The sequence below is a fragment of the Kryptolebias marmoratus genome, linkage group LG14 (genome assembly GCF_001649575.2).
Source record: "Kryptolebias marmoratus isolate JLee-2015 linkage group LG14, ASM164957v2, whole genome shotgun sequence".
Classification (NCBI taxonomy): Eukaryota; Metazoa; Chordata; class Actinopteri; order Cyprinodontiformes; family Rivulidae; genus Kryptolebias; species Kryptolebias marmoratus.
The window spans coordinates 18058201-18073698 of record NC_051443.1 but is presented as its reverse complement, the minus strand read 5'-3'; the positions used below and the strand labels follow the sequence as shown (position 1 = coordinate 18073698).

The window sequence follows — 15498 nt, the reverse complement described above, 5'->3', positions numbered from 1 at the left end:
GAGTGGAGATAATTATGGACAGGTGGAGATGGGCGTGACAAGGAGGGCAAAAAGAGTGACAGGGGAGGAGTGAACAACTGAGCAGGAACATAAAAAAACCAAACTGAAAACAATCACAAGACTAAATAAAGAAAACAAAACCAAGAACACAAAAAATCCAAATCCTCACAATAATTCCCTGAAGTAAAAAGTAAAGTATTTGTTGGACTGAAAACTGGCTGAGGTGATGATTATTTGATCATCTAACATTAAATATGCAGACCTCGCTGGTCACCTTTAGACAGTTTAAAAGGCAAAGATTAACCTAATCTGTTTTTACAGCTTAGCTGTTATGAAATTTAGGACATTTTTGAACGTTTTCCATTAAAATGCATCAAAATGATTACAATAATTTTATTTTGAAAACTGAACAAGACACAAAAATGGGGACATTTTTAGTCATTCTACACAAAGACTGCGCTGACGTGTTTTATTTGGGAAGTTTCATGTCATGTTTCCATTTACACTGTTTATTTATTTAGTAATTTGTTGATTTGCATATAGAGAATTGTGACACCTCCAGTGATGTCATCGGATCTTAGCTTGAAAGGTTTTTGTCTGTCCCATCAGAGTCTGGACTCATGTGTTCTCATAAGTTCTCCTTCAGGCGACTTTTCATTCAGCGGCTTTCCACCTTTACGATGAATCCTGTCAAACTCTGAGGCTATCTCCAGCGCCGTCCGGTTTTTGGTTTCAGGTGTGTAGAACCTCACATACAACCCACAGAGGAGGCAGACGACCATAAATATAAGGAAGCAAAAACTATCCAGGTTCTCCTGTAAAACGGGCAGTTTCATGTTAGTTTGAGGGGCTAGTTTTATCTCGTTTCACAAACATCAGGTTACCATCCAAGGCACTTTACTGTAGGAAATAAAAAAGCTAATTTGGTGCTAATGTACAGCACTTACCACCAAGATGGGAAAAACCATCCCCAGCACAAACAGGCTGATCCAATTGATGGTGCAGCCAAGTGTGTATCCAGCTGCTTTAAATGACTGAGGAAAGATTTCTTCTGGAAGAGGGACCGTTGTTGTACCTTAGGGTCAAAGACGCAAACTGATGGCTTATTGATTCAAAAATGAACCATTCGAAATCAAACGAGAGACAAATGTACCTGGTCCGCTTGTGAAACAGAAAATAAAGATGAAAATGAGAGCCAGGCTGCAGTACGGCATCCATGAGACGTAAGTCTGAGGACGAAAGAACCCCAGTTGTTCAGGTCTTGTGTCACATTTTGCATTAAAAAAATAAAACTAACCAGACCTGTGCAGCAGCTGGTTTGTAGGCGCTCACCTGCAGGCAAACAGTGATGGTGAGGACAGTCAGAGTTGCAGCCATTCCCATGTAGCCTCTGAACAGCAGGACCTTTCTGCCCATGCTCCCGGTAGTCATGAACTGCAACATCAATTTAACGGACATCAGGATTATTTGGAATTGACTGCATGTTGGTGTAGATTCTCAGTCATCCAGGCCATGGTAAATTCAAAAAAAGTTAAAAAACAAAAACAACTGGACTTCTATTCTGTAGCTGAAGACGTTTCGCAAGTCCAGTTGTTTTTGTTTTTTAACTTTTTTTGAATTAACTGCATGGAATTAAACAACCAAATGGGGGCGCCACGATCACACACCAACAAATTTATTGGTTTAAAAACCAAGATTTTGAAATGACAGAAGCAGAAGAAAGTTTATTTTCCCACCAGGATGATTTTAACAAGTGCATCATAAAAGTAATCAATATGAGGAGGTTTAAAGTGAGTTTTACTGGCTTTAAAACAGACTTACACAGGCTACAGAGGTGGAAACTTCACACAGGCCTGTTCCCAAGGCGGCGTAAGCTAACTTGTGTTCTGGGATTCCTGTGGCCCGAAGCACATCAAACGAATAAAAGTACACCTTGAGAGGAACATTTAATCATACGATTATTACAAGGGTGTTGGTTAGAGTCGGTCCAGCCAATGTTTTCGTGCTTTGGTTAATACAGATCAAGTCTGGTTAAACAAAAGGCTCACTGCATGGAGAACACTAGATGTCATATTCAGAAAATATTTAACAAAGAAGCATCCAGCGTGTGAAAAACAGCTCACAGCATTGATGCCACAGAGCTGCAGCGCGATGAAGACAATGACGATGGTGAGGAGCTGCCAGCGAAGTGTTTGGTTCTGAAGGAGCTCCAGCACTGAGTGGCTGCGGACGCTCTGCAAGGCTGCTTTCTCCTTCAACATCTCCTCTACCTCCTTACTGTAGTCCTCTTTGCCCCATAACCTTTTAAAAGCTGAGCCAGCATACAAAAACAATACAAAATGTTAAATTCAATCAGAGAAAAAAAAAAACCTTCCTCAGGCTGAAAAATGTGCCTTCTCACACCTCTCTCGGAGGCCTGGAAATCTCCTGCTTCCAGCAACAGGAACTTCGGAGACTCCGGCAGGAAGGGCAGAGTGAAGAGCTGGAACAATGCGGTGAAACCATTGAAACCAAGCAGCCAGGTCCAGTTCTTCTCTGTACCAAGGAGCTCTCTGCAAAATCAAACCATTCACTTTCATCTTGAGGTGTATATCTGCAGATCGCGCCAATAATTTAGTTTAATAGCATTCAACAATAATACAGATAGATAATTAGAATTTAGCAGATATAGATGGCAATTATTATGACTGACTGCCAAAAGGCTGAAGTTACTGCTGTAAAGGGTTATAATATTTTTATTAAAGGTTCATATTAGTCCCACGGATTCATCTACCTGCCTGCCAAAAAGGTTTCTCTTTGACTGCACTGTTTCTGATGTAAATCTTTGATCAGTTTTTAATAATATAGCATTGATTTATTTTCAGACCAGAGGTTCAGGAAAAAAAACTGCCTTTGTTGAAAGTCTGCAGACCATTTTTGTAAGACCTGCCAGCAAACAACCCAAATCTAACCAATATAATTGACTTTACCTACAAATGTTTAAATTAATTCCACTTAGGGGCCTTTAGGAGAGTATTGAGTACTAATATAAAACTTGAGATGAATTATCTTATGAGTGTATGGCAGTAGTTTCTAATCCTGGTCCTGGGGGGGTCACTATCCTGCATGTTTTACTTGTTTCTCTGCTTCAGCACCCCTGGTTTGAATCAATGGGTGATTAACAGGCTTCTGCAGAACATGAAGAGGTCATTTAGCCACCAAATCAGGCATGTTGGAGCAGAGAAACAAGTAAAACAGGCAGGATAGTGGCAGGATAGGACTGGATGCTGCTAGTGTATGGGGTCTTTGGTAGAGTCAGCGCTAACCCTTCTTTTCTCTAATTGTTATAAGCATAAGAGTGCGTTTGTTTCTTACTCTTTCTGTGCTTTTTTAAAATGTTGTTTAAGGTTTTACCTTCTGAGAACCTAAAGGAAAGTGTGTTATATTTCCATGGCACCCAATCTCATCAAGAACAAATCAGAAAGGAGACCACTGACGTAGCATCTATGGTTGGACCCGTGACACCACAGACGATGACAGCGAACTCACCTGATCCCCAGCAGCTGACCCCAGAACTTCCCCAAACACAAGAAGGTCGACACGGTTACGCCTACCATCACCTTCAGCCTCTTGGGAGAACATTCAATGATGTACAGTGCATGAGCTGAAAGGCCGACTCCTGGAGAAGAAGTAGAGAAAAGAATGAAACATCGCCTGTAAGGTTAAACGAGAAACAGAGAAGAGCCAAAGAAACTACCTGCGTTGATCCCGAAGAGAAATCTTCCCACCATTATCATCTCAAAAGACATGGCTGTCTGGCTCAGAAGCATCAAAATGGCTCCAAATATAGCCACGAAATTGTTAAACAAAAGACACTTCTTTCTGTAAATCGGAGAAACAGAGAGCTTCTAGAGAGCTTCTAGCTTCTTCTGTGACTTTTATGTGGATGTGCATCAACCTGCCAAATTTAGAGGTGAGGGAACAAGCCGCAAGTGATCCCAGTAACCCCCCAACGCAGAAAATGGACACCGTGAAGGACCAGATGAGGGAGACCTGCCACTGCTCCAACGGGCGGCCGTATCTGTGCACGCAGGTTTTATTCACCAGCTCCTTTATGAACTGAAGAAAGAAATGCATAAATACGTTTCCAAAGAGTTCAGGCTTTAGACGCTTGACCGTACTGATAAAAAAGCTTTTTATCCATCAAAGACTGAAATTCTTACAGCCGAGGGGGACGTCATGACAGAAACACTGAATCCATACTGAAATGTCCCACCCAGGCCAGCAATAAACATGCCTGCAATCACAACAGGACAGTCCAGCTGCAGAGATGGAACAAAAAGCAGGAAATTATGTTAAATTAACCAATTAGACTTTTCTTTCACCTCTTTTTCTAAAGCTTTTATTACCATTACACAGTACTATACAAAGGCCTTAAGACACTCTCTTTTTTTTCTTCAAGCAGACAGAATTTATTGTAACCTTTTAAAAAGGGGGTATGAAGAAGTCTTATTTTAATTCCATACCTGGAAAGTTTTTTGTTTGTTGAGCTTTTTGACTCTGACCCCAGAATCATTCAAGTATAAAAAGAGATGAACCAGTGTTGTGTCGACACGTAACAGAAAACTTAACTAGAATGTTTCAATGGGATCACTTTGTTACTGCAGCAGCCTGTCAAAATACACAGTTTGTTCCCATTTCGTTGGTTGAATCGATGCAAAGGACCTAAGATAACTCGTGAAGTAGTGTTTTAGCACCAACAAGGTGATTCCTACAGAAAGATCAGCTAAAAATCATCCAACGATCGTCTGAAGGATGGTGCATCTCTGAGGTTCTGTCAGATATTTGCTGGATTTCTTTTTCATGACTTTCAGATAATTTTTAAGCGTGGCACTTTTGTCCTCCACTAATTTTTTTTTAGGCACACGCTGCACAGTTTGACCTGTCTTGCTCAGGTCCAAGAACTGATCGGAAATAAAGTGGAAAAAGCAGCCAAGGTTCAAAGAACGACTTCAGAAATACCTTCAGAAAGTCTGAAGAACTTTTGGATCAAGACCACTTTGAAAGGCTGCAAGGAAGTCTGGCTGCTTGAAAGCAAACTAGAGAAATACACAAGTTTTTCTCATCACTTACCAGGAAACGTAGGTGTTGCGGCATGGCTGAAGTCGGCGCTCATGCGAGGATTCTTCTCATTGTCGCAGCACATATTTATAACCGAGCTCTGAAATAATTAACTTCAAGCCACAGAAGAAATGTGAAGCAGAGTGACAAAGCATAACACCTTTTCCTGTATTTGGTAAAGATTTGCTCGTGTGTGTGTTCCCAGATGTGGTTGATGTTTACAAGAGATTTTTTATTTCAATCCTTACAAAGTTAATTGTTGTCTTATTGTCTGACCAAAGCACCTGGATATTTGGAAGTAATTATAATCTTCATCCAACACTTTTATGTTTTTAAATAGAATTTTAAAAAAATATTCTTTAAATTAAATGCTGACATTGATTTATGTTTCAAACATACTCAAAATAAAAGAGACTAAGTTTTTACTTTGTAATGATTATCTAAGTTGCAAGGAAGGTGTGCAAAAGAGTAAAAGGAGCTGCAGCTCAGGTGATATCCTGAACAAAATTGATCTTTGAATGTTGACACACCCGTAAAGATTCACTATTTTTCCAGCTTTAATACCATCATGTGGATAAAAATCTGTCTGCAGACAGACATTTAAACAGCTGCCAAGTTACTCAAAACAAACCAAGTTTTTCAGGGAGACACAAGCAAAAACTCAAGAAAAGAAGCGAGAACCAGTAGCTGGCATGCCTTTACCGCTGTCATTAAATCAAATAAGACTTAATAACAATTTTATTTCCAACCACTCTTTAAAAACTGTTCATTTTCTGACTTTATCCTTTCCTAAGCTGATACATGACCATCTTTAAAGTCGTATAAATGTTACACTTAAGTGAAAATCCAAGGATAAATGTTGTGTAACCTTTGCTTAATCTGAGCACAGAGAGATCCTGGAGTTTTGTTATCAGCAGCCACGAGGGTGCTGCACCGCATCGGGCCCAGAAATAGATCTACACTTTGTCATAAAAGAGAGATACTGTGTTAAGCGGCGCTGCTGGCAGTGGTAAATTGAGCTGCTCATCTTGCCCCTGGCTAGAGCAGAAAGTGTGCTTTTTTTTTTTCTTCAAAGATTTAAGATTAAGATTAGTAGCTGGGAGCCTTTTGCTGATTTCCTCAAACTGCTGCCTCTGATAGTTTAGATCTGATCCTAATGAAACCCACACAAAGTAAAACGTTAAACCCCAGCTTCCCATGTAGAGTCGACATGTGTGAGCAGAATATTCAGCCAGATGCGACACATCTGCACGGCTGGAGGGAACATTTGTCAACTTCAGATGAGAAAGAGACAAAAACAGGAGATGAAAGCTCTTTCAGCTGACAGGTGTATTCAAGACTTCGGCTAAAAAAAAAAAAAAAGATGAGACTTTAGGAAATGATGCAAGCAATTTTTTTAAACGTGATCTTTTCAAATTGCAGCCACTTCAGCTGCATTTATTTTTACATAATCCTGATCTGAACTGGAAGCATGAAATCAAATCGTCTGATGTAAAACTGTACCAAGACATAAAATCCCAGACAAGTAATCACATTTTCCAAACAGATTTGTTAGAGAAAACAGTAAAAGCTGATCCACTTTATTGTTGAATGAAAGTGGGTTGTTTTTTGTTTTTTTTTGTGCAGCTCTGAGTCTGATTGTCAGGCTGCTCCCTATGAGAAACGCAGCGAGCTTTTCTCCTCCATAAATCAGTGGCTGCTGCTTCAGACACCTGCTCTTTTTAACTCTTCACCATGATTGGACGACTCACCAACGAACTGTGAAGATCTCACGATTCATCTGAGAACAGAAGCACCATCTCTACCATTGTACGCCTGTTACACACATCATGCTGTTTTGAAGCAGGGGTTGGGAGCTCTGCTGATGGGGAAAATGTGTTTCATTTGGGGAGAATGACATCACAAAGGTGGGAGCCAGGCTGAAGACTTGTGCACGCTGCAGACTGCTAAAGGGAAGAAATCCTCACAAACCTTCCTCAGCGCTCAGTCACAGTGAATGTCTTAAACTTTGCGTGCCAAAGTTTGAAACAAAGACCTCACTCGGTTTATTAGAGCTCAGATAATATGTTGGGGATGACGCTCAGCGACTACCACATGTTAGCTCAATATCTGTAAAAATGGCTAAGTTGAAGCCATTTTTCTGTGTGTTAATGTTGATTACTTGTGTCGGCTATCTTGAATCGGGTTGATTTGAAAAGTTAGAGGTACACTGAATGATTATTTCCTGAGAATTTCATTTGAATTTGTCCAGTGGTTCATTTTGCAAACACACACACACAGATTTAAGTTAAACTCCTGTGAACATGTGCCAGTCTCGTATAAAACTTTGGGTCTATACAGCTAATTCTACCAACAAAAGATTGTAGGTATTTTTATTCAAGCATATCACTTGTGGCTGCAGAAAGCCAACGCAGCAACAACCTAAATGACAAATCTGAGGCTTCAAATCAATAGTACAAACCAAAGAATGATTGAAAACCAAACAAATAATGACATTAGCTGCATCCATCTTCCACGTGCAATCTGTGGGTTTTTTACACCAGCCGTCTAATGGAAGTGTAAGATTATTCTGAATCGTTCTATAGATACGGTGAGTTTTCAGAATCAAATTGCTATTAAAATCATCAGGATGACAATTAGTTTAACCTAAATAAACTTTGGCTTGTAAACTTATGCATAAAAATGTAAAATTTGTTGTTTTAATCAATCAACTAATGGAAAACCCTCCACCTTGATTGTTGAACTATATATGTATATATATAATTTAACATTCTTACTAATTAAATGAGTAAATGACTAATTAAACTAAACTTAAGTTAAGTTAAGTTAAGTTTCATGCTGACTGTAGATTCACCACAAAGAAGCAGCAGAGTGGGTGATTTCCTCCGTATTTTTTTAACAAACCCCATCTGTTTCTGGACACAGCTTTGTGGAGAAAGGCTCGGCAGCAGGAGCGGACTCTCAAGGAGTCGAGCCAAACTTGTGAGGTCCTCTGAAGCAGACGGAGAGTCAGACGATGCTTGATCACAATGAATAATGAATGCCTCACAGGTTCACTTTACAAGGACCTTTTCAGGTCCACGCACATGCACGATAATCTCTTTACCCCTGTGTGAAGAGGAGCCTTATTTGAAGTGAAAAGGTTTTTGCAGTTTCTTCTTCCTGAGTACTATTTTCTCAAACCTCCTTGTAGAGAAATAAGACATTTTTTTAATCTGATTTCACACGTTCAGCACAGTTGTGACATTTGAGATGTAGCTGATCGATGTGTGAATAATTGCAGCGCTGCATTAAATATGAAAGCTCAGAGAAGTGTTTGTGTAATGAAATAGCAAAGATAGAAGTTTAAACCATCATGTTCACAGGTTTGATAGTGCTGCAATGACACCTTTTTTTCAATTTCAGCATCTTTTTTTCTTGCTACATTGATGTTCAAACCTTTATTCTGTGACAATACTTGTTCAAGGAGACAAAATATTGCCTGTTTTACTGGCATGCATCTGTGCAAAATGAAGAACAAATTTATACAAAAATTGAAACCAAACCACCACTGACCTGGAGCAGCTTGACAGCAGATATAATTTCCTGCCAATGTGAAGCTTTGTTAGTTTTTTAATTTAGTACCTCAGATTAACTCATCATGTACGTTTTTGGATTGTGGGAGGGAAACTGGAGCACCAGGAGGGGGAAAAACACATTTGCACAGAAAGTACATGTAAACTCCTCACAGAAAGGCTCAGACAAACAGCTGCTCCACTCTGCATCCCACTTAACTGATATGATATCCTGTGCATATTTCCTGCACATTACCATCCATCCATTTTTTTTACCCACTTCTCCTTTCTGAGTTGCAGGGAGCTGGTGCCTATCTCCAGCAGTCACTGTGTAAGAGTCAGGGGACACCCTGGACAGGTCTCCAGTCCATCACAGGGCCACATAGAGATAAACAACCATTCACACTCTCACCTAGAGACAATGTTACCAATGATCCTAACATGCATGCTTTTGGTCTGTGGGAGGAAACCAGATTACTCAGAGTAAACCCAAATGAGCACAGGGAGAACATGCAGGCTCCACCCAGAAAGGCCCCAGGTCAGGAAGCAATCCTGCGACCTGCTTGCTGGGAGACGACAGCTCTAACCACTGTGCCACCCTTAAACATTACTATTTGTTGCTAAATTTAAAAACATTTTAACACATTTTAGTTTAGATAAACTTTACAGTTTAGTAAAAGTTTTGTTGGGTTTATGTTGCAAGGCATTTTTTTTTATCCCTGCTTCCTGTACATTTCAAACTTTCCTTGACTTTTTTGTTTCCAATGAGGTCAAACTGTGCTTAGGGAAAGAGAAAAGGTGGCAATTTATCGACTGTTTGATTGAACTAAATCTCAAAGACGAAAACAAGCTGTTCTCAAAGTGCCAGATCAATTTTCCTACAGCCGGTGACAACAAACTTTACCAGAGAACAAAACAAGCATATGAGAAGAATTTGCAGGCACCAATTGTCACATATTTCCAATAAGCGTTTGTGAGTTAACCGATAAATCTTCCTGTTTTTGTGTCCCAATTTATGCCACAATTAGAAAGCACACTTCTCATTTTGCATTCATCTTCAGCATCATCAGGCCATAAAACCCATTTGTTTATGAAATAAAAATGCAAACAGACCAATTAGGCTGATAGTTTAATCCAGAGCATGCATGGCTGCAGCTCAGATTCACTCGCACAAAAAAATAAATAAAATCACAAACAAATCAGCATAGCGCCCATATATCATCCTGCTCCGGGAACAACAACAACAAAAAAAAACCCTGCAAACCGAAGGGTCAAAATCCTACAAAGTATGCCATTATGTCCTTGAGTGTGCCACTTAAAGCAGATTGGCAGTAAATCTTCTGCTCAACGTAAATAGGTCTTCTGTCAAACGTGAGACACCTAAAAGCGTTCTGGATTCAGGTGACAGAGACATGAGACGAGGAAGAAGAGAGGAAACAGGTGCAGAATACTACTGAAGGGCAAACTTCTCCCATAGGTCAGATATCCAGGGTGCAAATGACATGTGACAGCTAAATAAATCATGTTCAGCTAGCACCAAAGAATGCAGATGACATTGTAGTTTTAGTGAAACCTGTGTAAATAGCTATTTATTTGAATATATTTTAAACTTTTTCATTTATATATTTACTAATTCATGTGTTCTTTCCAGTGCAGTCTTTGCTTTTTCATCCGATGTCCACTGAAGCTGATTTGTTTAGTCTTATGGGAATTCTTACAAACGGTGCAGGGCTTCACATCGACTGAGGACAAAACACCATGTTCATGTGTTCATGTGTTCATTCACGGTTGTTTTTTAGCTTGCAGGAGAATCAAAATGTAACAAAACTTGGTGGAGAGCTTGAACTTCTTTATAAAACTCACAACCTGTCCAACAACTTAAATCTTTTGTGAAATGAAGTCATGAAATTTAAACAACATTTAATAAAAGTGAACAAAAATTTTTTTTAAGCATTTAAAGAAGCAAAACAACAGCAAGAAGCTTCAACATGCAAAATAGTAGCTAAAAGCTAAGCATGCAAAGCATTAGCAATGGAGTAGCTTCATACTAAAATTACCAAAACGGTGGGTGAAAGCTAAAATTTCCCAAACAATAGCTGAATTCTAAAACAAGCAGAACAGAACAGAACCTAAAATTAACAAAACAATATTTAAAAGCTAAAATGAACAAATGTTAGCTAAAAGCTAAAATCAGCAAAACTGTAGCAAAGCAGCAGCTAATAGCTAAAACTAACAAAACTGTAGTTTAAACTTACAAACAAAAAAAACATTAGCTAAGACCTAAAAATAACAAAACCGTAGCTAAAAGCTAAATGGAGCTTATAAAGACAAAAATGAAATTAAAGAGATCTCAATGTTTTTCATGAGAAAAAAAAAAAAAAAAAACTAGTTTTGAAAAGAGCGCTTTCCCTGACTGAGCTGAACGTTTTGATATTTTGACTACAAAAATCAAACTGAACAAAAAACTAACAGGAAAATAACTGTGAATGCTGACTCAGCATTCACACAGTTGTTCACACATACCATATAATTTACATATTTTTAAACTCATATTTTACACCCACCAGTGTCCCGATTTATCTGGCCTGGCCACCCTGGAAGAAAGAAGTCCCATCAGAGCTGAAATGTTTCCTCATAGATAAATACAACCACCCTGAATAACTTTGTATGAATTAGCAGTGAATTATAGTTTTAAATCGACCCTCACAGGATAAAAGAACAAATGTCTCCCCAAACATGGAAGCCCCTCATTTAGTTGATTGTTTTTGCATATTTGTTGCATTGCTTTTTATTACAACAACAACACAGATGTGGACAACTGTCAAAGGAACAGTGATGAAAATACTGAAATGACTCCATGATGTATTACAGGTGCAAACACGCCTTGTGTTCTGTCGAGCACAGATTCGCTGCTTTGTTCCATCTGTGCTGCTAAAATCATCTGAGGCCCGAAGGTTATTAAAAAGAAGCCCCGAAGTAAAATAAAGCCTCTGTGCATAACAATCAAATAATAAAACCATTCCTCAGCCTCTCGGCGAGCGAGTTTAATAGCCATAAGTGCCACCATTCACTCCCCTATATTAGATAAATGCTTTTTGTTGCGCTGATGCCAGTGCTGAGACACAGATAAATCACAAAGCTGCAGATTGTTTGGGGTGCAGGTGCAAAGATGCCTCAATATGTGCGGAAATGGAAAGATCAAATCATTCTGAGCACTGAACACGATGCATAACAGCAATGCAATTTATATTTTGTGGCTTTGCAGCTGTTAGCAACAGAGAGACGTACTAAATAAGATGTTATGACACTATTTGATTTGAGGTACAGATGGCTTTAAAGTCGAAAAATCCGGTTGGGAAAATCTCTGAGCTAAAACCTATTGAGGTCAAGGGTCTTTCCAATGTTCCTAAACTTAATGAACCTACCATCACCCAAAGGAAATCAGAGCCAGGCCTCTGAATTACTCTTTCTGTTGACTAAGCAGGCTGCTCCCTTTGCTGCTTTCCTCCTTCCACTCCTTCAGACAACCTGCCACTGTGATCAAAACACTGAAGCTTTTTATTTATAGCAGCGAATACAGATGCATTTAGAGAGGGAAAAGTGATGTTGGCTGTAACTGTGTTTAACAGACTCGAGTGTGTTTTACAGACGCACACACTGAGGGTAAAAAGGCAGCACATAAGACCGAGTGTGACACATTTTATCGCGTATCGCCGGGGATAAATTATAGGACAAAAGCTGCATCTGATTACATTTATGGTCTGAGTGGAGAGATAAAGCAAAAAGACTCCTAACAAAGAGAGTGAACATGCACAGAAGAGCGTGCATCAGTGGCTTATTGTTTTTTATCTTTATTTTTGCATTTACTTACAGTACAATTTGGGTTTTTATTTGGAAAATCTAAACTTTCTTTTTTATTTATGTAATTGTTGTTTATTCCTCTTTCTGAACACTTAAAGATGGTTTTGTTTTTGATTTAGTATATTTGTTCTTATTGTTTTTACACTTTTTTAAGACCATTTACACACTGATGTGCAAAAATTCAAACCACTTTTAGCATTGGGCATAAGGTTCAGTCAACAACATTGTTTGCAAGGCAACATGGGAAGAACCTCCTTGTGCCAAATCCATTCCTGCACAGATGCTGCTTCATCATACTGCTGATTAGTGTGTTTTAAATTAAAGAGTTCAGATATGTTTTGCAAGGTTGTTCATACAGTAAGTGTGGTCATTTGAAATGACAGGACGTGACCTTTATTTATATTTGTGTCTAAAGCACATAAACGCATTTAGTGCTCTGTGTGGACTTTATGCTTATAGTTAAGCAAATCTGAGCTAATGTTTTGTTACCTGAGTGTAAAGCTTTGTTAATTGTGGAGAAATATATGTATATCTTTTAGTGTGTAAGAAGATAAAAAACTGTAAATTCTGGCACACTGGATGGTTCAGCCATTCTTACCACTAGGGGGCGAAACAATCAGCTTCACTGAGCGCGAAGTTTTGAGGAATTATTAGGATGACTTGACCATAAATCCCTGAAAATACAGCCTTCCAGAGCGTCACGATGAACAAATATTAATGACCTTTTATTATTGTTGTTGCTCTGCTTTTAATAAAAGTCATTCATAAATTTCATGCTACATGTGATAACAAATGTCATAAAATTTTAAATCAGTCAATTTTTTTTGCCAAGTTTTGACAATGAATTTGTGATGGTGACTGGGTGCAGGAGGTTCACATCCACAGCAAAATAAACACAGAGAATCAACGAGTTGCACACAATTGCCACTAAAAATGCAATCAAATGCACAAAATTTGCAAACTCATACAATGTGCAACAGTATAAAACTAAAATAAAAGCTTGCATTTTTTATTTATCTATGTATTCAACATTTATAAACAGAAATAGTGCATTTCATTTAAGATAGATAGATAGATAGATAGATAGATAGATAGATAGATAGATAGATAGATAGATAGATAGATAGATAGATAGATAGATAGATAGATAGATAGATAGATAGATAGATAGATAGATAGATAGATAGATAGATAGATAGATAGATAGATAGATAGATAGTTTTTCTCCATTCATTGGGTTTCAGTCAGAAAAAAACAGCAGTTTTCTGCTTCAGGACGGTGGGAGGTGTCACGTGGTCCGCGGCTCCAGCCAATCAGGAGTAAGTGCGCATTGCGATGCTGTGCAGAGGGATTGTTTTATTGAAGGTCTGCTTGTGATCAATGAGCGAGTGGAGCTGTCCGCGGTGCTGAAAGTTACTTCTCGACGGGCTGAGCCTCCGCTTCTTACTTCCCTGGTCAAAAACAGATGCCGCACATAAGCACGTGGGAGAGGTTAAACCCTGATAACAGGTTGTTTCAAACCTCCCGGTTCCAGATCTGTCTGAGGCTGGAGTCTTTATTTCTGTCGTACAGGAGAGTCTCGCAGCTGGACTCGACGTAAGACAGACAAATTTGGGATTCCTCTGCAGCTGGAGCTTTAAAACTCCACCACAATTAAATAAATAAATAGAAATCCCAACTCCTGGGATTAATTCAGTTGCAGCTGCAAATCCAAAAAAAGGTGTGGATATTTGGGGTTATTTCTCTTTTTTCATTTTATGCCTCCACTGCTGTTCAGTCGTAGGTAGTTGGTTGTATTTCCTCTGGGTGATATAATTCTCCTCCTCCATTAATAACGCCGCCACCAGCGGTCACATCAATCTGTGGCTGCACACACACACACACACACACACAAGCCCTGGCCACATGGGTGCTACAAGCCAAAACTGATCAGACTGAGCTGAAAGGAAGCAGTGCCTTGTATTTCACATGTGGCAGTGAAAGGCTTCCTATAAAGCCCAGAATGGATGGGGGGACCTGGCTTATGGATGTTGAGTGCAAAAGCTAAATGGAAGCATGCAGACTGACAAAGGGACTTTTCAATAAATTCTCTTATATAGCATTTATCACATTTAGAAATATGTTTGAGTTTGAATTCCCTGTGGAGACTTATATTGGAAGAAATGAGAAAACAGCTGGAAAAAGTTTCGAAGCCAGTCCCTAATAAGAATACCTTTATAAAGGATTAATTAATGCTTTTTGAACAGGTTCTTAATGAGTTCATGAACAGTTCATAAAGCATGAACAGTCATTTATAAAACTGTTATGAAACACTGTTTATACACTGAAGCAGGCCAAAGAGCTGTGCTTGTATTCATTCAGGTAATTAACCAGTTTTTTTTTTGTTGTTGTTGTTTTTTTACCTAAATGGCTTTATTTGCAAAAACAAACTTTAAATCTGCACGCAGGTAATTTACTGGCAAATGTTTGACATTTAACAAAAATATGATAAAATTAATTTAAAAAGCAGCACTAATCCTGAGCATGCTTCTGCATGGACAGTGTTTTATAACTGTTTTATGGATGGTTGTTAATGCTTTATAAAGCCTTTAAAATCTCATGAATTATATATTCATTATTATTATATATTATATAACTATAAAGCATTAATAAATCCCTTATAAAGATACCCTTACTAGGAAGTCCTTTATTAAACTGCTGAGTTATTTTTGATTACTTTATTGGTGGGTTAAAGGTTCATAGATTGGGTTGGTTTGCCCAAAAAAGTTTGACCCACTGGTTCTGATGAAGATGAGGCATTATTCTCAGTCCACCATTTTAAGCCAGGTGTTGACCACACTGGACCTGGCTGAACCTCTGCTGTAAGTTAAGTAAAGATAAGATGGAAAAAGTTTAAGATGTTTGGTTTTGTTAATAACTTTAGCTTTGACTAGACTGAGTTTGGTTTCCTAAAATAACATCAGTTGATACTAACTAGCGGTTA

The 15498-nt window shown here is 38.7% G+C and overlaps 1 protein-coding gene across 1 annotated transcript; it reads right to left on the bottom strand.

The window, feature by feature from the left end:
- Positions 1-605: 605 nt before the first annotated feature.
- Positions 606-5356, bottom strand: slc2a11l (solute carrier family 2 member 11, like). Its single transcript, XM_017410545.2, has 12 exons — positions 5113-5356; positions 4203-4301; positions 3938-4098; positions 3734-3861; positions 3529-3655; positions 2404-2552; positions 2124-2311; positions 1822-1932; positions 1333-1434; positions 1154-1229; positions 948-1075; positions 606-815 (listed from the first exon to the last, which is right to left on the bottom strand). The coding sequence occupies exons 1-12, from the start codon at positions 5134-5136 to the stop codon at positions 606-608; spliced, it is 1503 nt and encodes a 500-aa protein (XP_017266034.1). The 5' UTR covers positions 5137-5356.
- Between the last annotated feature and the right edge of the window lie 10142 nt (positions 5357-15498).

What these genes read in the sequence shown, in the direction of transcription:
- slc2a11l (XM_017410545.2), bottom strand. Translation starts at nt 5,136, where the DNA reads ATGCCGCAACACCTACGTTTCCTG. An exon ending in CCATCACTGTTTGCCTGCAG is followed by an intron (nt 1,230 to 1,332) that starts GTGAGCGCCTAC and finishes TTTCGTCCTCAG; the next exon opens with ACTTACGTCTCATGGATGCC. An exon ending in TGGTTTTTCCCATCTTGGTG is followed by an intron (nt 816 to 947) that starts GTAAGTGCTGTA and finishes CCCGTTTTACAG; the next exon opens with GAGAACCTGGATAGTTTTTG.